The sequence below is a fragment of the Leptosomus discolor genome, chromosome 1 (genome assembly GCF_034619465.1).
Source record: "Leptosomus discolor isolate bLepDis1 chromosome 1, bLepDis1.hap2, whole genome shotgun sequence".
NCBI lineage: Eukaryota > Metazoa > Chordata > Aves > Leptosomiformes > Leptosomidae > Leptosomus > Leptosomus discolor.
The window spans coordinates 205625345-205652846 of record NC_141391.1 but is presented as its reverse complement, the minus strand read 5'-3'; the positions used below and the strand labels follow the sequence as shown (position 1 = coordinate 205652846).

Sequence of the window (27502 nt, the reverse complement as noted above, 5' to 3'; positions counted from 1 at the left end):
AATTAAAGGCAGTTTTAAAAAAGTTACTGCATAAAGCCATGCGAATACTAGAACTTGGTTTCAACTGCTTCCCACAGTAGAACGGTTTTACCATTATGTTAGATCCTCCATACTATATTTGCACAATCACATGCATAATTTCACTAAGATTTCCTGGTATGAGGAGTAAGAAGAGACAATGAATGAGAATAGCAAAGCCCATGGCCTAAACTACTAATTCTGTAGCAACATTTGTATCAAATAAACTCGCTTAAAATTAAAACATTGTACCTGCTGATGATGCACAGTTAGAAAATAACTTTAATGAGGAAAAAACCCTCACTTTCCAGGTTCAACATCAAAATAGAAGTTAACTATCATCAAATTGTGGACATTTGATATCTTCAGTTAATTTTAAATGAGACAAACAGCTTAGTCGTATTCGGCATCTGCTGTTGACTGAAGAGCTGATTCTGCCCTGATGAAACCAACCAACACAAGTATCAACATAATGCAGATATATCAGGAGTCATCCCTCCTAAACTCAAATCCATGGGAGTTCTGCCACTGCCACCAAGAACAGGATTACAGCCTTGAAGCAGCGTTTCAAAAGACACATTCTTTTCACATGCATTACAAATAAACCATTAAACTTACATTTCCTTTCTTAAAAGGAACATCAAATACTATATAATGCGCCCAGTGTTCCATTTTAAGGGCTTTATCTATGCATCGCTGTTCTCAAAACAGCATTTCAGAATTGCAAATTGTACACAAGCAAATGAGAAACTTGTCACTCCCGGGTTCACACCTTTCAGTGGAAGTTTTATCACGTTCCTTTCAGCCAGCCTTAAGAAAATCTGAAGCAGGCAAAAGGAAAAAAATAAAATTAAATTTAAAAAAAAAAAAATCAAACACTGCTAACCTAAGGACCATGTCCAGCAGCCAGCACAAAAGGTACTCTGGCTGCCATGCCAGTCAAGGCACCCCCCAGGTTGTTGCCTTGCAATCCAAGGTCACAATAGTTTGTAAATAAAAAGGAAAAAAACAAACCACCACCTAAACCCCCATAAATAATCACCCCAAACAACTGGTGAAAAAAAACATTGAACATCCCTAGATATCCATTCGGGGAGTTTTGTGTCTGAGGCATTTATCAGGCCAACAACAGCAACAAAAATAAAACATGAATCGGACCCTATGCTGGCTGCTGTGTATCAAATCCTGTTCTTTGTGAACACAGACGTATCAAACGTGATCTCTCATGAGATACACAGACATCTGGCAGCGTGTCCATACCTGCCTGTGCCTCCAGTACAATGTCAGCTACTGAAAAACAGGTACTTTCTCGGGCCTCTGTATTTTGCCCACAAACCACAGCATCTGATCCCATTTCTGCCACTGCATATTTATTCTTCCTTATAAGCTTGTGCCCCTTTATCACCATCCCAAGCAGGAAGCTCTCACAGCTGCAGCTGCAGCATAGAGCATGCAGCAAGAATCAGTTTTCAAATTCTGATGGGAAGTAGCCTCGACTTAACCACCTTCACTTCCACAGTAAAAATACCAGTATCTGAAGGACAAACTAGCTAGGAAGCACCACAGAAAATAACGGTCTCCCAAGGAATACTTGTTTTGCCAGGGAATTACACAACTGTCTGAAATGGTAGCAAAATGTTTGGTATCAGGATTTCTGAGATTTATTTCAGGTTCTGGGAAAAGAACATTGTGTGCAGCTGTTGCAACTGCTGTAGCCATTTCTGGACTTGATGCCCTCAGCCTTAAGGTCCGTGCAAATTTCCTAATTTTGTTACATAACCAGTTTCTGTTCATGGCTCCGTTTGAAGTGATGTGACACGATTTCACAGTTACCTTACTTAAAAATAGGAGGGAAGGACTCTGTAATGAGAAGTCCAGGATTCTACACCTCTCTTAATTTACTCCTGAGCCTGCTGCAGTGTTTATTAATTAGCAAAAAGCTCCTAATAGTTAAATATATTCTGCTGTTTAATAAAGGGGGGGGGGGGGGGAATCAAGCCCTTAAATGGGACTATAATCAAGTTAATTTTGTCTCTTATAGAAGATAAGAGGTGCTAGTTATAAAATTCCCATTAATCCAAATGCAGTAATTGCTGCCAGCATGCTAGATCTACAAGCTGAGACATTTCTGAAAACGTCGCATCTTTAAAAAAAATTAAATAAAACACAGTATATGGTCAATCTCTTTTTAATTCCTGGTTTCTGTACTGAATACTACACACCTGTATACACATCCCATTAAACATATTTACAATCTTATAATGAGAAATCCCTGAAATGTTGCACATATACAACTGCTCTTAGGACTGTAACAACTTTACTAAGGAATAGGATTTCTATAAATACTATGTTTTTCATTTATATACACATTCTTCTTAACGAACACAAAAAAAAACCAACCCAAAAATCACAGAATGGTAGGAGTTGGAAGGGACTTCAGGAGATCAATTAGTCCAAAAAATGTAGCGGCCACCTTGAAATAAAATGCTACACTCCTTTTCTCCTCCTTGTGATTCTACACACAACACTAATTTCCTGCAGTAAATCTTGCTTACTGAAAATACTGACTTGGTGTTTAGGAAGACATGTTTATCTGTCACCAGGCAATGCACACCAGAGTTGTGGCTTCTCGATGAGCACTGTCAGGAAGTTGAAAACCACTCCTAAATGACCAAGTTTGCATCATGTTCTACAAATAGTTATCCAGCCAGTTTTTGAAGCAGCTGAGGCATGAAGTGGCTGAGCTGTCAGAAAAAGCTGCAGTCTCTTGTAACAGCCACTATTCTGTAGGAACATAGCAGCAAATGCTGAGCCTACACTTTTTTTAAAGTCTCTGGAGTGATCCAAGCAAGGAATTGCAGGGTAACAAGTCTTACATGTGTATCTGGCAAGCTCCTCAAAACAATCATTAAAAATAGAACACCATTATACCTGAAAGACTATCTGACAGGGTCTAATCAGCAGTTTCTGCAAAGAAAGAGCATGTCTTAGTCTATCAGTATTTCTGAACATGTCAAACTAACTGATAATCAAGAGCAAGTGATAAAACATACGTGGACTTTCAAAGAGCCTTTGGAAGGATGTCAAAGACTTCTAAATAGACTGCCGCTTGTGAAAAACAAACATTGCCACGGATCAAAAACCAGCCAGAAAATTGAACAAAATTTTGAGGTCAACATTCTTCACTGCAATAGGCTAACTGGATAATAAAGATTAATAGCAGCACCCAGTCTGAATAAAACACCCTATTTACTTACTGCCTGCTCAGGTGCCTAGAAGCTCCTTGGGTGGCACAGGGCTGGCCTGCTAGCCCTTCCAAAGAGCACACAAAGCCTAGGGAGCTCACCTAGGAACCTCCCGTCTCCTTCACACAGAAGCGTTCTAATCCCAAGACAAAACTCAAGACTAAATCTTTCTAGACCGCTTTCGTTACGCACTCCAGGTTTCACATACCTGACCACCCTGCAGGGACAGAGACAGACATTCGGGATCTCACTCAGAACACATGTCCTGGTGGCTTGCTCCTCCCGGAGGTTTGACATTAAAGCCACTCCGGATAAGTGCACCCAGAAATCGTGACTTCCAACTTTCTAAGCACCCTAACCATTAGACTTTTAAGAGAAAGATGAACACAGATGCTCATCATGCCACTGCTTCATCTGACACTAACAGCTAATGTTAGCTTACGAATAAATAAAGATGCCCCACATTCCTGCTGGTCCCCAGAGCTCTTCAAAGGGAACTTTCAGCAGAAAAAAAACCCCAAAAATAACAAACACTCACTAAAGACACGTAAGGTCCACACAGAGCCGATGAAGAAGGTCAGGGTGGCCTAGCAAGGCTTCACAACTGTTTTAACCACTCTAAACCAGTATTACCTCAGTCCAATCTCCTCCTCAGTCATCAGCTTCCATCCTTGTTTTTACCAGCATCGGAGCCCGTCACACAGGAGATAGCTTCAAGGGACTGACTGCCGTTACTAAGTAAATGAGCAGTTTTCACTTGAATTAGCTCCACAGATTCATGGACCGCAGAATAAGGTAAGCACTAACGCCACTGCCAGTAGCGAGGCAGCTGTGACTGAAGCCAGCTTGAACACTCTGGATCTCCACCTGCAAGCCTTCAGAAGTACCATTAACAGAGTTAATCTGGACTCATTAAGACTGTTTCCCCTCTTCTCCTTCCCCTATTTAGACCAGAGGCCTAGCATTTTTGTGAAGTACTGACTAAGTTAAGTCCTTAAATGTTGTGAACTGAGCCCTGCCCTATTATTTCAAACCTCAAGCTTCTGTAAAAAGGTCCAGCAGTGCTCACTATATTTATTTCTTAGATGTCAGAGAAGAAAAGAAAACCTGAAGTAGTAACTCCTTGAGATGACTAATATTCTGACACTAGCAAAGCTTAAGAAGCTGGATCAACTTTAACAATGAATAGGCAACATATAAACAGAATTTATCATCAATAATGCAAATGATACCTGTAAGAGGGGGAGAAGTGAACCATGTACGTCACACAAAGCTTTAAAATCAGGTATCTCAAATCTGGAAAGGAAATTTGGCAGCTCAGTGAGCTCTTCCATTCAATATCCTATAGTCAGGAGAGCACAGACACCCCTGAATAAGAGAGAAATGACAAGGAAAGCACTGCAGTTCAGCTCTGTCAATCAGCTGTGGAATCTGAGCTGAAATGCATGTGTTTTATTTGAAGAATATTAAAGTACTGGGGGAGGGGAAGGTGTTCTGAGAAAGGCTATGAATTATCAACCACTTGAAATACTCTCCTGTTGAGCCAGGCAAGTATGAACAGAAAAATAAGGAATTATAAATTAAATGAGACTTCAAGAAATATACAGAAAATATAGTCAAGATGACAACAGCTTCCAATAATGCAGGGAACTTCATTCATTTAACCAATGGAGGATAGCAAAGCCAAACTTTTAACAGAGAAATATTATATTACCACACATAATTAGACTGTTAAACTGAGCACCGCAGGAAGTCACTGAAGCCAAGATTTTACTCAGATTCAAACAGAAAGCAGCTATTTAAACACACAATATTAAGAAAAAAATAAACACACTGCTGAGGGAATTTCAAGCTTCATGACCCAGGGTACAAGAAGACGTCCAACAAGATCACTGGGCTGTATTTGGCCATACAAATACTCCACCTAACCAGAACCCACAATGGCCAGGAGCCAATACCAAGGAAAGTGTATGAGCAACATGGCAAGCATAGAACAAACTGTCCCTTAAGACAGTTGAACACAAAGAGTGCTTAGGTTTAGCTGCCAGACTGGCATCTGCCAACCACCTAACCCCCAAAAGCATCTGGCACTGGCCAACTTCCAAAATGCAAGGCTTGCATGACTTCATATTTGGTGCTATATTGCTTTAATTTCTTCTCCCGCTTTGCAATTGTATTTTATTTTTTAAGAACAAGAACCACAAATGTATTTGCAAACAGGAATTCAATCCAATGCTTGGACCCATTCCAGGAAGCCATCTAGTCTCTCTGGAGTACATCTACAAGACCACCTCAAGTGAACAAAGAATTAAATACTGAACATTACATGTCTCACTTCAGGAGTATTCCCAGCAGAAGTGAATTTGGAAAAAATCCCCTTTACATATTTAAATTGAGAAACAAAAGAATAGCTCTTAGGAACTTTCCGATATCCTCCCCTCAACTGAAAAAAAAAAAAAAAAAAAAAAAACAACCCACAAACATAAGCTATATTTCCAAATTTCTTGACAACATAATGGGTATCTCTATATATGTATAGATGGTTGCTCTAACGCTGAAGCAGGCCCTGCTCTGAGACGGCATTGGACAAGACAGATGACTTCCAGTGACCTCTTTCAACCTAAATTATTCCATGATTACATGTAAAGCGTACCCAAACGTTACACAGTAATACATTATAGCCTTAATTACTATTCACACTTTTTTCCCCTATAGGCAATTTATTAAGCTCTTTGTAGTCCCCTTACAAATTTGAATATAATTTCTTCAAATTTGGTTAACCATCTCCTCTGTACCCAGCGAGAAAGACCTTTATGAATAACAGCACACGGGAGAAAACCTGGTATTTAAAGCTTTCAAAGTCTTTTATTTTTCACACCACTACATATCTTACAGTAAGTAGCAGTCAACTGCCCTTGAATAGTCAGAAGCAGCAGTACCTCTCACAGAGGTATCCTAGAAGAGTTTTGTTTCCTTCAGAAAACAAAACAACATTTCAGAAAAAACACGCCTACCTTGTTCTGTGGGCAGAAGCAATTAAGTCCGTCTGCTTTTACCAGTGTCCTGTGGCTCCCTATTGTCCTTCACTACCTCACCCAGCCCTTTTTTCCTGCCCCCCACCCATATTAGCAACTGTCCCAACTATTTGGCTGGGCCAGCAGCAGCACACACCATGATGGCTCACAGCCTAGCACGTAGACTGGCCAGCAGTTGCTCTCTTTCTAAAAAAAAAAAGAAGGGACTCAATTATCCCTGCATTTCTTCAGGTGGAAGTATTAATTTGGGTGACTACCTGTCAAAAGTTTTATAGGAATTTGTCACTGTGTAGGTACTTAATGTCTTTCAGTTGCCATTAAACTTGGTTTCATCATCTGACTAAAGTTACTCAAACAGGAGAAGATGGACAAAGAAAGTAATTGTACAAGCTTTGTGCTATTAGTAAGCCTAGCTAAAAATGCTCATAAACTGTTCCGTGATGAATCTGTACAGCATGCTGTTTATTAAGAAAAGAACTTCCCCACAGACAAAAAAAAACACAACTCTGTGACTGTCATCACTCTCACTCACAGGGGTCCTGAGAAAATTAAAAAGAAAATTATGGTTTTATTGCTTTAACAAAATTTCTACTATAAACACGTAGAAGAGATGATATTTGGGAAAAGCCTGAGAAGACAGTATATGTAACTTTGGAGAAGTAACTTTGGAGAACTGGGAAAAAATAATGTCCACTGCTTTCCAGTGACCCCTGCCAGCTGTGACAGGAACAGCATTGTTCAGCTCCCAAGAGCTGCTCCACCCTTCGCTGGCTGGTTAACTGCCTCAAACTTGACTGGAAGTCTTTTTAAGGCACCTCTGCCTCCCTTCAAATACAACATCGATACTCTGCTTCCTATTTCAAAGCCTACAAGATTTTGAGTTCTCCCAGAATTCCCACCAATATTTGGCAGTTATGGGTACAGCTGGGAACAGCTTTCTGAGACGAGCTGAGCTAACTGCTTTGGGAGAAATCCTGTACTACCGGAATACTTGAAATACTCCATGGAGTTCCCAACAATTACTGACAATTGATTTCTATGTCACGTTCCACACAACGCAAGAGGAAAAAATTCCACTACAAGCATCGAATTAAACTAACTAGGTTTCCAAATTCTTTTTCAGATGACTCAGGCTCATGTTTGATTCTTTATAATATTTATATCCAGAATAAAAACATGCATTGGCAGCAAAACATAGCAACAGAGAATTCAACTGCACAAACATTCCACTTCAAACGGGTATCAGGATCTTAAACACACCGGTTCCAAGTATCGCTCTCAATCTTCACCTTCAGAAATTAAAATTGTTTGCAAATATTGTAAAGTAGAGCTCTTGTGGGAGGAAAAAAAAAAAAAGTCAAAACTGATAGGAGTATGATGTGTGCCCATACATCAGTTCATAAACACCTTACTGGAACAAAAATAAGACTTCTGAGAAAAGGATTATCCTTTCCAGGGAGTCACAAATAAAGAGGCAAATCAAAGATGATCACCAAAACCTTCAGAGCTACAGAAATAGCCAAATACACACAGCTATTTATAACCCAGAGATTTATTCACAGAACACTTTTAGCCTCTAACCCCAGGAAAAACAAAAACATCTCGTGCCAAGCGCTAATGTATATAACAGAAATACATCCTTCTGCCACTTAGTGACCACTCCAAGTGCAGCTAAAGATACTAGGATTCGCTTACTAGGATTAACAGGTTATTTCAAGTGATGCACTTCTCCCTGATAAAATAGATACCACCATCTGTTTAACACCTTCAACGGGAAGATATACGCGGGCAAATTACAGATGACACGCTGCATTTAGACTCACTCCTATTAGAGAACTCGTGTGTCAAAATTGTAAAGCCAGCTGTATTTTCTGTAGGAATGTTTCATCACAAAGAATTTCAGAACATTAATTAAAGTACTTTCAACAAGTCAGGTTTTCCAATTAATTACTTTTTCCAGTTAATTATATGACAGATGGATAAGACACGGGCAAATGTGGAACTAAATGCAAGACTCAGCAGCATTACTTTTGAAGTGACCAGTAACATGTAAAAGACAAAATACCAAGCGCAGACCTTGAGAATATGGACTAAAATTGTCACTGAAACTGATACACCTGAGTCACAAGCACCCAAGGAATATGTATGAAAGCAGCAAACACCTGCATAGTTCTACTACTGCACAATCATTTTGCCCCCACTGCTTTCTCCTTTCTCATAGAAAGGATAGTAAATAAAACATCAGGGAAACGAGTACGACAGAACAAATTTTAACTCACGGGAAGTAGCCTAACATTCGGTTTCCCAAATTGAAAACCAAGGACAACACACAAGCTGTAGACAGGTTGTCACTGGATTACGGTGGAAAGGGGAAAAAAATGGGATAACCAATGAGAAAGAAAGCACCAAAAGAAGATGAAGACGTGTAAAATACAAGAACACGGATGGAAACGAGGTCAAAGATAAAGGTGAGGATGCTGAAACTTAGGACCTTTAAAGGAAAGGAGAAAAGGTCCCGTGACCTGACAGAGACACTAAAGCTGCTCAAGATGCACTACAGCAACTTACCAAGGCAAGGGTGTACTACGGCAGGAGCCGGACCTCGCAAGTAGGAACCACACGTACGGAAAGGGCCAGCGGCTCAAGCCCTGTACGCGTAACTGAACGTCTCCCACCCCCCACAAACCCAGCAGCCGGAGGCTAGCAAGCCCCGCAGCCGAAGGCTCACCCGGACGGCGCGGCCCCCTCCGCGGCCGAGCCCCCCGCACCCGGTGCGGTACACGGCTGGCGGGAAGAGCCCTCCGGAGCAGCCGCCCTCGCAACCCCCACCGCCCGGTGGGAAGGGCCCGGGGGGCGAACGCCCGCGCTGGCTCCCGCCCGAGGGGACCGCGGCGCCGCGGAGGCCGCGGGCCTCCCGCCCTTCGCCGGCCAGGCTGCCCCGGGGGGGCGGGAGGCGCCCGGCGCGGCGGTGGGCCGGCAGCGGACCCGCGCTCGCCGCCCGGCCACGGGCGAGGGGAGCCGCGGCAGACGGCTCCGCCGCGCCCCGCCGAGGATGCGCGGACTGCCCCGCCGCCCCTCACCGAGCGGGGACCCCCGCCTCGCCCCGGCCGCCGCTCCGGCCCCCTCCCCCCGCCCACGCCGAGCCGGTCGGCCCCTTCCCCAGCTGCGCGGGGAACTTGGCGCCCCGTTTCTTCCCCCCTCCCGCCGGGGCGGGGATGCCTCCGCGCCGCCCCCCCCCCTCCTCCGCCGACCGAGGGGGTCCCGACCTTACCGGTCGCCCGGTGCCGCGGCGAGGCGGCGGAGCGGGCCAGCGCGCGCCGCAGACAACAGCAGCGAGGGGAGCGCGAGACGGCGAGGAGGCGGCGGGCGCGCGCGAGGCAACAGCTGGGGGTGGAGGGGGGGGGGGGGGGCGGGGGGGGAGGAGGAGGAGGAGGCGCGCGCCCCAGCGGCGGCAGCAGCAACAGCGCGCCACCCGAGAGGGCGCGCGCCGCCGAGGCGGGGGCGGGGCCGGGTGCAGGTCGGTAGCTAATAGCGCCCCCTCCGCCTGCGGGGGGTGGTGGCCGAGACGTGACTGGCGGCGGCGCTGCCCAATAAGAGCGGGAGGGAGGTGGGGCTGTGCTTAACGGACAGCTCCCCGAGGCAAAGGCGGGGCTGGTGTAACAGACAGCCTCCTGCACGAATTGGCGGTAAAAAGAGTGGAGGGGGTGGGCTCACGGCCGAACCGCCGCTGGCCGTGAGCTGGGCTGTCTGACCTTGATGGGCGTCGCCACGACCGAGTAGCTGAGGGGAGAGGCGGGGATTAACTTGAGTGACGTCGCCGCCACCCAGTGACAGCGGGGCGCGGTAGGACGTGCCGTCCCAGCTGCCCAATAGCCAAGCCCGGGGCGGTGGGTGAGGAAGGCGGTCCGTTTCCCGGGGCGGAGCGGGCGGGTAGAGCCCGGCCGCCCCCTCACCTGCGCGCTGACCCCGAGCCGCCGGGCTGGAGCGGGATGAGCCGGGGCCCTGCGCGGAGAGGTGGCGGCGGCGGCGGGTCCGTGTGAGGGTGGCGGCGGCGCAGGGCGGCCCGGGCCCCTGCGGTAGGTTGCGGGGGGCTTCCACCTCAGGTTCCCGCGGCCGTCCTTCCTCAGGCGGACGGGGCGTCTGCCGTGGCTGGGGGAGCTTCGGGAGAAGGCCGGCTCGGCCGAGGGAGGAACCGAGGAAGGCGGCGGGCCCCCGAGGAAGGCTGGAGCAGGAGTGGGGAGAGGCCGGGCGACCCGGGGGCTGAGCAGGGGCGGGAGAGACGGGCGGCCTCCCCTGGCCTGCGGGGCTCCGGGCCTGGCCCTGGCCCTGCCCTGCTCTCCCGGCGGCGGCGTGAGCCGCAGCCCCGCGGGGCTCGGCCGGGCAGTGAGGGCCAGGCGGTCCCCGGCACCCCCGGGGGGCGTTCGGCGGAGGCGGTCGCGGATCGCGACCGGGCCCGCCAAGGCTGGGCCGGGGCTGTGTTGGAAATAGTCGGCTTTCTGCAGAGGAGCGAGGGAGGCTGTTGTTGAATTGCTGTCGCGGGCTTTGCTTAGCCCGGCACCCTCGGTTGCTTTGCCAGCTTTCTCGTTCTGTTCCTCTGAATAGTTCCTGAATTTTTTTGGTTTTCAGCCAAATCCAGCACTCGGGAGTCTTGCTGAAAAACAGTGAAACACTCCGGTTAAGGGGATGTTGTCGTTTGGCTTTATTTACGTTTTTAGATCTAAGTAGACTACTTGAACTAAGAGTGCATCAGTTGCGAGGAGAACTTGTGAATACCTAACCTGTATTTGTAAGGGACCACTTCAAATGTGGTTTTAAATATGGAATATTTCTTTCTAGGTGTTAAACTACTTATACCTACTGAATGGGCTTTAAAAGGTCATTTAATCAAGCTCGAGTTCTATTTAATTTGGTTTAAGTGTAATAGCATTTTCTGAATTGTGTTGGGCAATGTTCAAGGTTTAAATTCATACATCTGTTATCACTAATATTGAGCTGAACGTCATGTGGGAGTTTCCCTCCTCTACATTTTTTTCATTCTAAACAGGATATAATTAGCTATCATAATATTCTGATTATGTGGATCATCCCACCAAGGTCAGTAATGCTGCTTAGATAGTGTTTCTCATTATTGAAAACTTTCGCTTCCTACTAATTACACGAGTCCTATAAGGACTGTTACGCTCTGCCTTTGACAGCCCATCAGTGTTTTCACAGAAGACCCAGTTCAGACTTGTTCTATATCTACATCCTTTTTCCAGTGTTACCATTTTCTTGTGATAGCCTCTGACTGAGAATATACTGGTAATCATTCTTTCCTAATGAGAGATGGCCAAGTGCTCCATGTAATCAAACCTTTCACCGTTAGGTCAGCTGTATCCCCAGCTGTCAGTCTTTAAAATTTGGTAGCTTCCTTTACTTGTACTATAGGATCTCAAAAGTACACTCGGATTTTCTTCAGTTTTTGTCAAAAAAGCCTCTAAAATTGAACAGAGCCTTGCAGTCCTGCCCAATCTCTTAATTAGGTCAAAGAAGGGCAGCGTAAGGTCCCATGCTGCGTTTTCTGCCCGTGCTTTGTAAAATTGTCACAAGGTGGTTGTGAACACTTAGGAAAACTGAAAATCTTTTCATCAAGTAAGCAACCTTCAAATTGAGTAGCCCCATCTAATACATCTCCAGTAGCTTTCTGTTTCCTCCAGAGACAGTTGATAGCACCTTCTTTGAGTATCTGATAACCTGATACTCCTGACAGTGTTGAATTCCTTTTTTCCTTTCAGGCACAAGTTTCCAGTCTATTATTTCTTTGGTTTCTGCTTTCTCCAGTTTGCTAGTAAGAGATTCTCCTTCTTGTAGTATCTGCAGCATTGATTTCTAGAACTGCTTTTCAAAAACGTTCTCATGAAAGGACTGTTGGAACTTCACTTCAGGTCACTGCTCTCCACTTCAGCACAGACTTGCACTTGAGAATACTGGGAAAGTTTTCAAAATGCTGGAAGTACTTCAGGCAGGTCGTAGAAATTGTTCTGTGATCCTCTGCGCCAGGAATGTTTCTATAACAAGAAAAGAGCAGTGCTACCTAAACCTTCTCCAATTTTTTGTCTATCTAGCAATTAACTCCTCCATTCAGCGTCACTACTAAGGCTCACCCCTTCCCTAAGGAGGGGCCTCGGTTCCACCCTGCCAGTGACTGGCTGTTAGAGGAGCACAGCCCGAACTCTCGGTTTCCCCAAGCAGAGGCTCAGGCATAGAGTCTTACAAAAATAAATAATTTAATAGAATGGCCCAGCAGGGGGGCCAGCTTGAGCTGGGTGCCTCCAGAGAGGGACCCCCTCGGTTACTGTCCTGTGCTTTTGAAAGCCCCACAGTCCGTTACACGAGCTGTTCACGCGGCACGCATGTGTCTCTTGTCCAGTCACGCTGTTTAGCTGTCACTGGTCCTCCTCGATGACTGGAGTTTTGGTGCAGGCGCCTTTACCTTCTTACACAGTTTTGTATCTTTTGTTCCATCTGCACCTGGATCTCATCCGTCTTCTGCTGACTCCAGGTCAAACGGTCTCTTTCTTCATTTCCAAGAATTATAGTTCCTTTTCCTTTGATCGTAACTGTTACTCTAATTCATATTGCTGCGCGTACAATCTTCCTTAATATTTCTTGTGCAATTTCATTATGTTAGTTAAGGTACAATATATCACAGTCATGCAAAACTGCCAGCCCTTCTTCTTGGCGTAAGAGAGTTCAGCCTAAGTTCACTGCATTGCTGGGCTACAGCCTGCGGCCGAGGGCTGCAGCAGTCTAGCTACTCATGCTAAGCAAGTGAGCTGCTAACCAGCGCACAAGATTCAAGTAGTCAAGGTTAAGATTACTTCAGTTTCCAGCACCAGCTTTCACCAGACCCTTTGGGGATCCGAGCAAAACTCGGATAGCAAAAACCAAACTACAAAAACCCTATTTTAAACTTTTTATTTTGCTAGTTCAGGTCAAGGAACTGCTCTGCTCTGGGTCACGCAAGTGTCAGCCCTAAGACAAGGGAGGGGATGCACTGACAGTAACTCCAATTTAGATTACTTTGGGCTAAACTGGATCTCTTCCTCAAGAAAAATCCATTACTATCAACTAAATCAAATCCATTGAAACTTCAGACTCGGACTGAACAAAATGCAGGTCTGTTGAACAGTGTATCAGGAGACAGAGATTTAAACTGTAAGAAAATTTTAGTGATGTACAAAATTGTTATCCCCTAGCTCTAACGTAGCAGGTCATCTCCTAAGCAGTTAAGCCAGTAGCGTTTACTTCCCTCCTCCTGGTTCTGATGCTTCCCTGAGCACAGAGTTGGTTCGATGTGGTAATCCGGCAAAAAACCAACCCAGTGAAAAAGGTAAAGGTGCTAATAGATTTCTCTTGTTCAGTGAGTTTAATAGGCTTGATCGGGTGATCTCGTGAGCCTCAGCAATGGCACAGAGGAAGCAGCAGCTTGTGGCCAGGGGCACTGAGGAGACAGAGGAAGCAGGTCCTGTCCTTCCCTCGCGGCGTCTGGTGGTGAGGATTAGATGCTTTGGAACACATCATCTCACCTCCAGTAATTGAAATGTTTTTGTGATCTGGAAAAAATCAAAGCTCAGTTCCTTATTTCAAGTGACAGGATATCAGTGTTCTAAAGGGAATTATCAAATTTCTAAACATCTCACGTTTTTCAAATAATTAAGAAACCTTTTTCAGCAGTGTTTCACTACTATATATTAATTATCCATCTAGCATGAAATCTGCAGGAAGATGGTCGTTCTCAGCCCTGCTTTTTATACTTGCAGTGAAAAGCTGCTGGCAGATGCAGCGGTAAAAGCCTTTCAGTTAGGAATATAAAAACTGAACTTTTATGACTGTGGTGGCAGGTGCACTTGTCCTTGTTTTTCTTTTGTCATGACTACATAGAAATTTAAATATACCACCAAGGCAACAAACCGACAGGGTGTTCCTGTCGGCCAGTGCCTGCATACTTCAGATACCTGCCAGAAAGCCAACATCATCTGTAGCTCTTAGTAGCTTTAAGATGGCCGCTTGGCAGAAGGCAGTAGTCGTGCTTACTGGCTCCGTTTCAGCCCGGGTCCCTTCAGCTGCAGCCCTGCAGACTACCAGCCCTTTCAGATGGTTTGTCACCTGCGCTTGTCGGCTGGATTTCGTTTTGCTGCGACTCATTTGTTACAGCGAGAGAAGTGTTAGGTTTATCTTCAAGTGTTAACTACGAGTGCCTCGGTACTGGAGAAGGGATCTAAAGGTATTCTTAGCATACAAAAACCCCTAAGTGAGTTTGACAGCTAGTCTGGGATTAAAGCATACTTTGTTTCACAGAACAAATTTAGATTCAGGCAGTTTACACAGCTGACTTAAGGCACTGAAGTGGAATGGTGGACGGGATCAAAACAGAGTGCTCCACTGAGACTGGTAGTTACAGAAGGACTGCTGGGAAGCAGTACGTAGGTGAGGTTAGAAGGGGGGAAGCCAGAACAAGAAATCGGTCTCCTTTGAGGAACTTACCTAACTGTTGTGTAGTGACATCTTTTGATGCCTCCCCCCGCTTTTGTTTTGTTAGGTTGTTGCTGACTGTGAAAGACCCTCTCAAAGCTGTTTAAATGAGAATGTCCCTGGCGCAAAGAGTACTGCTGACATGGCTTTTCACGTTACTCTTCCTGATCATGCTGGTGCTAAAGCTGGATGAGAAAGCACCATGGAACTGGTTCCTCATTTTTATTCCAGTCTGGATATTTGATACTATTCTTCTAGTTATGCTAATTGTAAAAATGGCTGGACGTTGCAAGTCTGGCTTCGACCCTCGCAATGGCTCCCAAAACATCAAGAAAAAAGCCTGGTATCTCATTGCAATGCTACTGAAATTAGCCTTCTGCCTTGCCCTCTGCGCTAAACTGCAGCGGTTTACTACGATGAAACTAGCCTATGTATTTATCCCCTTGTGGGCCTTGCTTATTGGGGGCATGGTCGAACTTGGATACAATATCTTCTATGTACGAAGAGACTAAGCTGTACTACGTGTCTTTCAGCGCTCAGCTTGGTACCAAGTTACTGGATTATTATAGTTTTGATCTCCAAATCAGAACGCCAAGTAAGAAATCAGTCAAGCTGGAGACTTTATCTAAACCAGGCTGACGACTGAAAGTAGACTTGTTCCATTTTTTTTTATTTTACAGCTGTCACTTATGCTCTTGTAAATAAAAGTATTTGTTCAACATAAGCTGTTCTAATATGATTGTTATTGTTACATGGAATAAGATACAGACTCTTCACGTGCAGGTAGATCTCCAAGGAACAGCAAATGTTCTACCCCAGAGTATTCAGTACATTGGGTAATCCTTGGAAAGAGGATGGAAGTTTTCTACTACTTATGCTGTCACTCAAGAAATAACCAGTTAACGGTAATGTCTATAACATGCTAAATTTCCTTTAAGAATCAGTAATGATAGCTGCCAAATAAGAGCAAAAAAGGAAAAAAGTAACTCAGCATTTTCTTTTTGACAGTGAAAATCCACTTCCAGTCCGAAAGACTACAAATAAGCACTTTTTTTGAGCTGCTGAAACAGAAAATAACCAGTAACAGAAAATAACCAGTATGTTTCCCAGGGAAAAGGGGGAGTAGCTGAACTCTGCCAGCAGCCCAAGAGCCAGAGAAGAGGGAGACAGGGGTGATTGCCTTTCCCAGTGGGAAATCACCGGTGTTGTAAAAGACTGAAGCTGCAGGGGGAGTTCTGCAGTGCATTTGTACCTGCAGGAAGGGGTGCTTCAACACGGAAGGTGTTTTTTAATGCCCTAGTATATTAAATCTGTGGGAGTGAAGCCTCGGGTTTGTGGAGTACTGGCAAACCCAAATCAGCTCTTTCAAGTAACAAATGCAGTGGGTGGGACTTCTGGCAGGAGCTGGAACCATGAGCGTGTTCTTGTGGACAGGAAGTGCTCTTCCAGGAGCGACGGTAACACCAAACTCCACTGTGGAAGTTGTCTAGGACGCTGTTGACATGCATGCTGAAGGTACCGCTCCGTTTGCAGTCCCGAGGTACAAAAGAATGTCTAGTGAATGAGTCTGAGGTAACAGGAGTTGAGTCTTGACAAATAAAGTTTTAATTGTGTACATTCAACTGTACTTGTTCATAAAAAAAATCTTCCTAAACGCTTGGATTGTCTTGCTGTTGAATCACACAGACATGGACATAAATACATGGGAACCATGTTGTCAGACGGCTGAAAGGGCTTTATCTAAGAAAATGACCTGTTCTGTTCTAAGGCAAACGGATCTCCACTCGGAACACCAGGTAACAAATGATCTTCGGAAAGAATTTAAGTCGTGTTGGCTTCGGAGTGGCTGACTGTTAAATGAGAAACCAAGGAATGACAAAGAAAAAAATCTTTCTAATCATTATCTGTTGTTTAAAAAAGGCAAAATATTTATAACCACTTTATAAAGATTCATCAACTTTTATTAAGGAAATCCAGGTACTCAGCCCCCATTTAGGAATCACATGATTTAGGGGGAGCTGAAACTAGCATTCAGAAATCTCTTTTCCTTTCAGTGCCTATCGGGAACAGCTCTTTTTGGGAGGTGTATCTGTGCCCTGCTTAGTTCTGAAAAATACTGCATGGAAGGACTTTGCTCTGTGTTTGTTTGAGAGACGTTTTGCCCACTCGTGAAGTTCCTGTGAAGAATGGGCTTCCTTCATACACACGGTTCTGGGTGATTTTTCTCAAGTTAAAACGGTGCTTGTGCAGAGGACTGGCTGGGGCAGGGGGAGGAGTATTCGTTACTCTGGGGCCTGCTGACCGCAGGAGACGCGAGCGCAGGCAATTGCACACCCATGCTATAGGTGGGTATGGGTGCTGTATACGGTACAGAGGTTATGCTTCATTCGCACATCCAGTGTTCGTCTTTTAAGCAGTTCTTCACTTCTGTCACGTGGATACAGGTCACTGAGCTTCCTGGGATGCAATATTCCAGGTATGTCCCACAGCGGGCAAGCTAGACCTCACGTGGAATTTTTATTGGATGCTTTAAAAACTTATGAAGAAAAGTGTGTCTAAAGACCTGCCTCCAATTAAGGGAAACTTTTACGAACTACTTAACAAGCATAAGCACATAACAAGCATTCAAGCACTTTAGACAAGTCATATGTACATGGCGTCTATATAAGCATATGTAGGGCTGTGCTGGCATTCAGTGAGACCTGGACAGGCTGGAGAGCTGGGCAGGGAGGAACCTGATGAGGGTCAACAAGGGCAAGTGTAGGGTCCTGCACCTGGGGAGGAATAACCCTGTGCACCAGTACAGGCTGGGGGTCGACATGCTGGAGAGCAGCTCTGCGGAGAAGGACCTGGGAGTCCTGGTGGACAGCAAGTGGACCACAAGCCAGCCATGTGCCCTTGTGGCCAAGAAGGCCAGTGGTATCCTGCGGGGCGTTACGAAGAGTGTGGCCAGCAGGTGGAGGGAGGTTCTCCTCCCCCTCTACTCTGCCCTGGTGAGGCCACATCTGGAGTCCTGTGTCCAGTTCTGGGCCCCCCAGTTCAAGAGGGACAGGGAACTGCTGGAGAGGGTCCAGCAGAGGGCTACAAAGATGATGAGAGGACTCGAGTATATCTCCTATGAGGAAAGGCTGAGAGACCTGGGGCTCTTTGGCCTGGAGAAGAGAGGACTGAGAGGGGACCTTATCAACACTTACAAATATCTAAAGGGTGGGTGTCAAGAGGATGGGACCAGGCTCTTTTCAGTGGAGCCCAGTGACAGGGCAAGGGGCAATGGGCACAAACTGGAGCACAGGAAGTTCCACCTGAACACGAGGAAAAACTTCCTTACTCTGAGGATGACAGAGCACTGGAACAGGCTGCCCAGGGAGGTTGTGGAGTCTCCTTCTCTGTAGATGCTCAAAACCTGCCTGGACGTGATCCTGTGCAACCTGCTGTAGGTGAACCTGCTTTAGCAGGGGGGTTGGACTGTATGGTCTCCAGAGGTCCCTTCCAACCCCTGCCAGTCTGTGTGACCGATACACACACACACACACTCTTAGCTCTGGTGTGTTACAGCACTAAGCATAAAATCTCCTTTCAATTGCTGCATCTAATTGAATAGGAAAAGATCAACAATTTCAGTGGTTTAGTGGTGGGTTTGGTGTGATTGGTTAGCTGGTTTTTTTTAAAGGGTTTACAAACCTTCACGTGAATGACTGATTTTGAAAGCTGAAGCAGACTGACCTTTCTGGCGTCCCACAGAAGTCCCATACAAATTGATTTCCTTTAGCACAAGACATTTTTAGGGCACACCCACATGGAAGTGCTCAATTTTGTTTGCGAGTGCCTAGTCCTTAAGGAGATACTTCAGGAAGAGGAATCTCCCTTTTGCCTTTTGGTTTTGTGTCAGACCTAAACTGACCTAAACTGTGCTGACACCTTTGTACGTGCAGTCTCGCTTTTTTGTGGTATCAGAACATCATTTAAAAGGACTTATGACATGAAGTACACTGCAGCCCCCTGGGACTACTCCAGAAGCTGTTTCAGGAACCACCTCTTTTCCTCATTACACTGTTCTCAAAGGCACCGTTCACAGCTTTGAAATGGAACACCTTCTCCCACACTTTTTCTTAAATTTACAGACCCATCGACCGATCTTCAACAGAACGAGCGAAAAGCAGATTTGATGAAGGTGGCAGGGAGAAGGGGAAGATGAGCTGAGATGGCTCAGGCCAATTTGCAAGACGTGGGCAGATGGAAACGAGGACCCCAGGCGCCAGCACACAGGAGAACACCTCCATGCAGTCACCGGTAGCAGCTGATGGGGGCAGGAAGGGAAGAACTTTGCCTTCAGCAGCTTTGTTTTAAAATGCAATTCAAATTTTGCTCATCTGAAATGAAACTGGAAGTATCTGTCATATATTCATGATATATATTACTTATATACTATATATAATGATATATTGTATATGGAAATACATGTTCTACATCATTTATTTCTCTTCAAATCATTTATACAAGCTTGAACACTTCAGCATGCATTGTAGGTGAGTATCTACTTCTGTCTGATTAAGGACAATACTCAATGCACATGTGTGAAAGGTCATGAAACTAAAATTTCCAATTACCCACTCATAGTGCTTTTCTGGATTTGTCACCATTTTAGACTAGTATCCATTCTTCTGTTCTTTTTATACTTGAGAAGTACAGTTGTGACACACACATCCCCACCGTCCACAAACTTTAACCCGAATGCTCGAAGAACATGTGTACATGCACCCAAAATGCATTGCCAGGCACGGGTGACAATATTAAAACATAAGCTAGCACAGGACTGAGTTACACCACGATTTAAGAGATGAGAGCAGTAGTACTTTCTGACATATATGCATAGTAGTACAGAAACAAAATCTTAAGAGTAACCTCATGGAAAATCCCACATTTGCCCAATTTAAAAGCTGGGTGACACAAAGGTATTGATGAAATTTATGAGATTCCCAGAAACTCAGAGTTCTAACAACATCAGGTGTTACCTATTTTAACACCACTATATTTGGGGAACAAACAACATTGCTTTTCAGTAATAAAGCTCCTGAATAAGTGCATCCTCAGAAGTAAGTTCTTTGAATTTATTAGCACAGAAAGCACAGCACTATCATGTAACACAGCACATACTCTTCTTTTTTATTAAGACTGAGGTAAAAGTAACTACACGGAGTTGGAAAAAAAGTGTGTGTACCTTTTCATTGTACCTTGATCGTTTCAAAGTTTGGATGGAGTAGTCTCCCCTGTGAGCCTTTCAGACCTGACCAGGGCTGGGTAGTGACTTACTGCTGAAAAGCATCAGGCTCTGTGGACCGAGGGAATTCAAAGAATCGCTGCAGTTGGACCACTAGGGTACCATTTAGTACTAATTCAAAGTTTTCTCCTTGTACTGAAGTTGGATAAAGAGTAGAAAAATCCGCAACTCCGTGACGCTGTTTCCTTCGGTCTGCCTTTTCTAACAAAACCAACATCACAAGCAGGCATGTGTGAGAAAAGTCTCCATGCAGCGCAGAATGACAGCGTAAGCGCATGAAACGGGGAAGGAAGGAGGACCCGAGCTTAGTTTATCTGTGTTGGTTTTTATCTCGGTGTTCCGTGTAGAAGCTTATAAAGACATCACTGCTGAAAGGTGACTTCTAGTCTAAACATTTCATTTCCCAGATGAACAAAAGCTCTCAACTGCCTTGACTAGACAGACAAGCACCTGAGTGTTCTTGCAGGCCCAGGATATAGCTTTGGCAGTCTTGATTTGTACTACACTAGTCTTCCACACACAGGTCTAATTCTCAAGGGTTTCTTCTTCTTGAGACACTCAGGGAACAGCTTTCTCAGGTAACTGCCCTGTTTTGTCTCAATACAGCCACATAAAAAAAACCTGCCATAAAAAGCACAGTCCTTAAAACACAGGCCTGAGCTCTGCTGAGCACCGCACTTTCACTCAGGACTGGAAATGAACCGGGAAAAGAAAACATAGTATCGAAGCAGTTACTGAAAAATCAAACTCGATAAAAATAGAAGTTTAAACTGCTTGTAGTAGTTTGTACATGTTGGTAGCAGAGTATCATAACTGTACACCAAATATTAAAGGACTATTCAGGACTAATGCCCTCATCAGTGGGCTCGTCTATCAGCACAACCAGAACATGAGAAGATCAGGGTTTAGCTGGCACTCAGTACAGCACAGCTCCAAAGCAGAGGAAATACCAGCATCATAGCACAGCGAAAACCAGGGGTTAGAATATAATACAGGAAATTTGCAAAGTCAGTATCCCTGATGATTCTAATAGAAACAGCAACCTAGATATTGTGGAGTTGGTCACTGCTTCGGAACAGAACACAAAATAATTTGCATTTTTAAGGAAAATGAAACGAGTGACTGATGGAAGTCCAAGTTTCCCTAATTTTCCCATGTATGCTGCAAATTCAGCTGGATCTGCAGAAAATAGCAGCATCACCTATTACACGTTTTAAAGTGCATTTCACCTGTTTGAGACAGTAACAAGGTACCAGTGGAGCACAGCGACTCACAATCAAACATTCCCCCAGTGTCATTCACAGCGACGCACAGAGCAGTGAAAACCCGTCCTTTCCATTTCCAGCTCGTTTACATTCACAGGAAGGTAACAGGCACTGGCTGCCCACAGACAAGGTTCTCTACATGTCTGACCACTAGAAAAAAAGTGAAGAGAGTTACACTCGAGAAGGCTGCAAAGTTCTTCTCTCTCCTGGTCAGAACTAGTACAGTTTTCATCCTAGTAGGGTCAGGTGGTGGTCTACTGTCTCACAACAGTTTATTTGCCAATGAGCACGGAGAACACATGGATTTATTTCAATCAATTCAGCATCCTTATTCACATGCAGGTATTAGAAAACAGTCATTTTGATTCATTAATTCCTGTCCTGTGTTTCTTGGAAGACTTTATTTTCCAAATCTGTAACGTTCGGATTGTTTCACAGCATTCTACTAGTTTACGTTTCCATTTCCTACATCATTTGCAATGCCAACTTATGTACTGTGCACGTGTGTATCCGCTTAAAAATCCATTTTATTTATCACCAAGGAATTCTTTCACAGATGAATACTTAAATCATCACCCTCTGAAATAATACTTTATTTCTAATACTAGATAGAATTAATATTTCTGTTAAAGAAGTACTGAAATATTCACTATAGTAACAAGGAAGGGAAAATCTGCATGCCAGCAGTACCTGTAATGAAAATGCTGTTTCAGAGTCAATTCGCAGACATTTGGCGGGCTGGGGGATGACACAACACTGAGGAACACTCGTTTGTAACACAGGAAGTCGGTTGCCAGTGAAATGCAAAAGATCCAGTAATTTAAAAAACCAAAATGCAGCTACTATCTTGAAAGCTATTGGTAGTGACAGTAACAATGCAATGCTTTGCTACCCACAAATACGGTACCGATATCTAGGAAAACATGTCTAAATTCTTGCACATCATGTCGCTAACTGGAACACCACTGCACACGCACAGATGTCAACACCACTGCAGTACAGGCCATAGGCCTTAAGCAGGTTTTTCCAATCTGCAGAAGAAAAAGGGCCAAGAGAGACAACTAAAGCACTGGAGATTTCAGCCAAAACAACAGGAAGATTTAGGCAGAACTGAAATCCAGGGAGGGGGAAAAAGGCAATAAGCAAAGTTTCAGTACATCAGAAGGCAGGAAAGATTTATTGCTGAAGCAAAAGTCTGACTATGAAGTTGTACGTGGCAGGAATAAAGGTCACAGCGTAGGAGCACGGGAAACCAAAGCAAGACCTTTGCCAGAGTAGCCAACAACTTGGGAGCTGAAGTTCTAAGACGAGGTGCTCCCCTCAAGAGAGCAACCGCATCAAAACAAACACACCACGGGGAGAGGACAAAAACTCTTCCCCCCCCCGCCCCCCCAAAAAAGAGCAAAGGCAGACACATACACTACCACAGCCTGTCAGCCCGGGCTGTTTCCACCTTTGAACACAAAGGGAGTCCCGAGAGCCACCAGGCGGCTGGTATCATTCAGATTCTGTCTGCAAGGATTCTGTCTAAAAATGAGAACTGAGTATCTTGAAAATCAAAAATAAAGGATGTTTAACAGCTGCAAAAACTACCACTTTTAAGTTCTAAAAGTGATTTAAAAAAAAAAAAAGAAAAAAATGGGTTGAAGATGTAGGCAGTTTAGAAGCAAAACTTCAGGACCAAGACACACCTGAGCAGAAGTTTGAGGCCGTATCAGCCAAGACCACTGAGCAGGTGTTCAAAAGGAAACAAAGTTCTGCTCTTCAGTGTAACTCGGGTTTGCTAAGCCATTTTCAAAGATTTAGTTTCTCAGTCTGGACAGGGCCTACGATGCAGAAAGCTGTTTGCTGTCAAGGAGGATGTATTCACTTCACTAAAATCTGACAGATTTCAAAAAAATAGATAGATACTTGAACCAGAATGATCAGCATACAGGTCAGCAGCATACAAATAAGGTTTTTTTATTTTTCTTTAAAGCAAACTAAATAGGTGGGTTTTTTTAAAAAAGCGCCAAACAGTATCTGGCAAGACTGGTTTTGATCAAGCCAGAGCGTTCTGCTAACCCACTTGGAAAGCTGCATGCTTGGTGCAAACTACAACCTGCAGCTCTTCTCTTCACTGTTCTCCAACGGCTGGCACAGTGGCAAGGGAAGGCTATGCAGTCGTGTACGGGTGTTCACAAAGCCAAAGAGATTATGGGTGAAAGTTTCCAGATAATCCAGAGCACACAAAGGGAACTGAGGCCACATTTCTACTACCAGGAAGGCTCAAATTCTTACACGAACCAATTCATTTTCCAAATCAGAATCTGCTAGAGGAATAACTTACCATGTCACACATGAATCATTTGCTCGTGGCGTGAGGGGAAAGCAATATCCCTGAGGCTGCAAAACTGGCAGTAATCTCTTAGCTAGCATTAAAGGAATAGCAGTAAGACTTAAGGACCTATTAGCCACATCCAAGAGATTCATGTTTCTATTGCTTCTCTAGTGCGTAATTATGGCTATGCGGGAGTAATGTTTAGCAATTCAAATATTGGTTTAATTAATAATTCCTTGACAGACCTATTTTAGATTTAAACAAATCAGAGCACTCATCTCTTAAATGGCTGATTTTAGTGCCAGGCCTAAGCACGCAGGAACATTTTGAATTTTAACAACCTATAAGCAAAAAACATTTGCAACAAAAGGGCCTCAGGTAGTTAATTAGACATCACCTGGAAATCACATTGTTCTATTGCTACAAATGAAGCCCAAGTAATCACTAAGTGCATCAACAGTTATAAACTGGGTACGTACGGATGTACAACTGGCAGAAAGTTGGGGGGAAATCACAGATACAGAGGGCTTCAGAAATAACCACAGGCCTAGCACCTGAAGTTTTCAACACCTAGTTGAAGGACAGGCTGTAGGGCAGTTTACTGCTATTTGTAGCTACCCGAAAAAGAAACAGCATTCAGATGTGTCTGAGCTATACAGTAATATGTTACACGAAGAATTAAGTTAAGTGACAGAGGTTTTGCCATGACCACAGCAGATGCTAGCTAGCCTTGAAATCCTCTTCCCTCCAAACACGGCTTAAGAGAACCCGAGCGTTTCGCAGGTGGAGAGAGGGGACAGCAGTTAACTTGGACACCTCTGCTATTTCCTTAACCAAACAACTCTTCCTTCCAAACTGGGACTCACGAGGAATCTTCCTACCAGTATCTTTATGGCCTGGTGCTATCAGCACAGGGAACAATTCAAACCCAGATGTGTCTCCCTGAATTGCAGGTGACTGCTAAAGCTGAGGCCTTCACAGCTCGCTAAGCAACTGTTTAACTGTTCTTCTGTTTTAATTTTAGTCAGGTAACTGATTGAAGCTGAGGGAGGTGGTTCTTCGGGGGTTTTTATGTGAAATAGAACTCTCTTAACCGTGGCTTGAGCAGGGGGAGGAGGCGAGCCTAGGAGGGAGTTTGCTCCCTTGCGCCAGCTCACCTAGAGATGCACACAGGTACTGGCAGCGCTCCCGAAGCCCACCGGGCATCCAGCTGTCCTCCACAACCGGGAAGGTTTGCCCCTCTGCTCTACATTAACGTCTGGCAGCAGGAGTTCGGGGGGTGCCTTTAATGAGCAACTGTAAGGAAACCTGTGAAGGGAGGACTGATTTCGCATCCTCGCTCATCTCAATTTACAAAGAACGCCTCGGCTCTACCTCAGGTTGCTACAGCTCCTCACCCCACAACGGCGTAAGGGCATCCTATGCGTTAGTGCAGGTAGAAACATAAGCTTTTAGAGAGGCAGTTTAACTGAATTATATTTTGCAGACCCAAAAATAAAACCAATCTGTTATTATGAACCTTTATTAAGCGGCTCACATTTCAGTATAAATCACACTAAAAAGATTTTTAAAAAAGATATTTACACTACAGTGCTGACACATTTAAAATGAAAAAATTGGTATAAATAAGCTCTATGGAAAAGCCTGGAATTGTCAAAAAGAATTCTGGCTCATCTTACAAAAAATATATATGTTAAATGTCAGCTCTACTCTAAAACCTACAACTCAAAATTATTTAAAGACTTCTTTATGTTAAACCTGCAGTGTTTACAGTGCATCTGGCCCTAAGTGCTTTGATACTTCACAGTTATGGACAGGCACTGAGGAATGTTACAAAGCTACATAACTATTTTCTGTAACAGATGCGAAGGCAAGTCACAAACTCGCCTCACAGAATTTATGAATCTTTACATTATTACATCATTAAGTTTAAAAAGGAATTTAAAACCATATATACAAATTTAGCACAAAAAATCATCCTCTCTTTGTCCATGCAGTTTTGGATATGATGAACTATGTTGTCTTGTATCATCTGGATGTATGTGACCTCCAGGGCATAACTTGCCTTCTAAGTCCTTGTTGCCAGGTTCAAATTTAGGATCCATTTCCAACTTGAACGCCGCCAATTCGACGTGATCCAGCCTAGCCTGAACATTCTGGCCCCCGACGTCGTTAGGTGCCGCTGTCTTTTCAGCAAGATCAACATTCATGGGTTCTTCTTTTATTCGGTGAGATGTCATAGGTTCATGTTTTATCGGCACAAATTCCTGCTGCAGATACTTCGTCTGCGGAACATCTGAAAATTTGGTGTCTTCGGAGGTATTTTTGCTCATCGTACAAATTCTGCTGTCAGTCTGAAGTCCGATAACCGAAGACTTGGGGTCTGCAGAGGTCCCTGCTTCAACAGTACTTGTATTTTGAGAAAGTTCTTCCTCTGAATGATACAGCTTGAGCCGGATGTGCCAAGCCAAACTGCACACCGCTGAAACTGTTTTGAACTGGTGCACAACATTCCTTGGGATGAAATAAATGTCATTATCGAATAACTGAATTCTGGCATAACGAATGCCTTCCCTTCGCAGCTGATTAAGTTTCGCATCATCAACCCACTGGACACACTGGAGTAAGAAAGAGGGGAAAAAAGAAAAGGTGAAAACTGCAATTTAGGACTCAGAGGACACCTGATCAACAGATCATCGCATGCTTACCTGTGAGAGTGGAGGCTCGTGCAAGTCTAATTGCATTCGCTGAACTACCTCTAAGAAATCTTCAGCATGAAAACAAATTACATCTTTGGTTATACGAGGCTGCTCAGACCTACAGAAGGGTAAGAATGGCACAGTCAGAGGCTGAAACTGACGTGCTACAGAGAATAATAGAGAAAGTCTGAAGAAAGTCTGCAAACAAGGATGAAGCAAATGATAAAAACACCCCAATTCAAGCATACCCTACATGTTGAAGAAAAAAGGCTGACTAAAATGGCTGCTTCTCAAACACAACTCATTAAACTGGTGAAACAAATTAACCACGATTTCTTTACAGGCAGCAGTAAAAGCAGCAATGAAAGGTCAACAAAACTCACTACCTTCAATTTTTAGTTTTAATGGACCGCTGTCTGCCTCGATGCTGAAAGCCAGACACCCCGCACACATCTGGCTTACTCTATCCACACTCTAACCAGATATGCTCATCGGGCACCTCAGAGTACAAGCAGTCTGACTAGTAGTATGGCAAGCGTGGGTTAGCATCTTCACCTCCAACACCGCGTTCAGAGCCAAGAGTAAAGCCGAATCCACGTGAAGCTGCCACAACACAGCAGTAAGCTGCAAATTCTGGCATCCTCCAGAAAACATCCCTTAAAAATACATTCCTATTTGTGCTTGCTAGAGAGCTACAGAAGAGCAAAACCTGAATTAGGGTTGTCTCTGTACTCAGATCGGTTAGGAGAATTCACTCCTTGTCCCACAGAAACACACCGTTTCTGTAACTCCTCTAGAGGCATTATCTAGAATTAGCTAACACAAGGAGAAACAGCAACAATCCTTATCACTGAAAAGCCAAACTCAGTTCTTCAATGGAAACACCTGAAACTGAGCTCCATGTGTTTGCTTTTGAGGGACGTTTGGTGTTTTTTAAAAACACAGTGACATGAAGATTTCAGTTCTACAGGATAAAGCTCCTATTGGAGCGGTTTTGCAAGGAAAGCTCGGCAGCCAGACAGAGCTGGGTCGATGATTTTCTTCCGTCACCCTCAGCAGAGCCCTCCCAGGCTGACAGGAGGGCAGCACCTTCCCCACAGCTTAGGCGGCCTCCTGCCTCCCTCGCAC

The 27502-nt window shown here is 44.5% G+C and overlaps 2 protein-coding genes across 3 annotated transcripts in view; one reads left to right on the top strand and one right to left on the bottom strand.

Annotated features, from left to right (window-relative positions):
- Positions 1-10340: 10340 nt before the first annotated feature.
- On the top strand, positions 10341-15536 carry TMEM60 (transmembrane protein 60). Of its 2 annotated transcripts, none has more exons than XM_086474368.1 (2): positions 10341-10374; positions 14880-15536. In XM_086474368.1, exon 2 carries the CDS (start codon positions 14920-14922, stop codon positions 15322-15324), a length of 405 nt encoding a protein of 134 aa, XP_086330494.1. In that variant the 5' UTR covers positions 10341-10374; positions 14880-14919; the 3' UTR covers positions 15325-15536. The 2 variants fall into 2 exon arrangements, with proteins under 2 accessions (XP_086330494.1, XP_086330502.1); XM_086474376.1 differs by lacking the exon at positions 10341-10374 and adding an exon at positions 13847-13871.
- A 9645-nt stretch (positions 15537-25181) lies between these two features.
- Positions 25182-27502, bottom strand: part of RSBN1L (round spermatid basic protein 1 like) — a 54238-nt gene continuing 51917 nt past the window's right edge. The window contains exons 7-8 of the mRNA XM_086480797.1: positions 26384-26492; positions 25182-26293 (exon numbers count right to left, since the gene is read on the bottom strand). Coding sequence (XP_086336923.1) covers positions 25637-26293; positions 26384-26492 — 766 coding nt within the window. The 3' untranslated portion in view covers positions 25182-25636. The remainder of the gene's footprint in view (positions 26294-26383; positions 26493-27502) is intronic.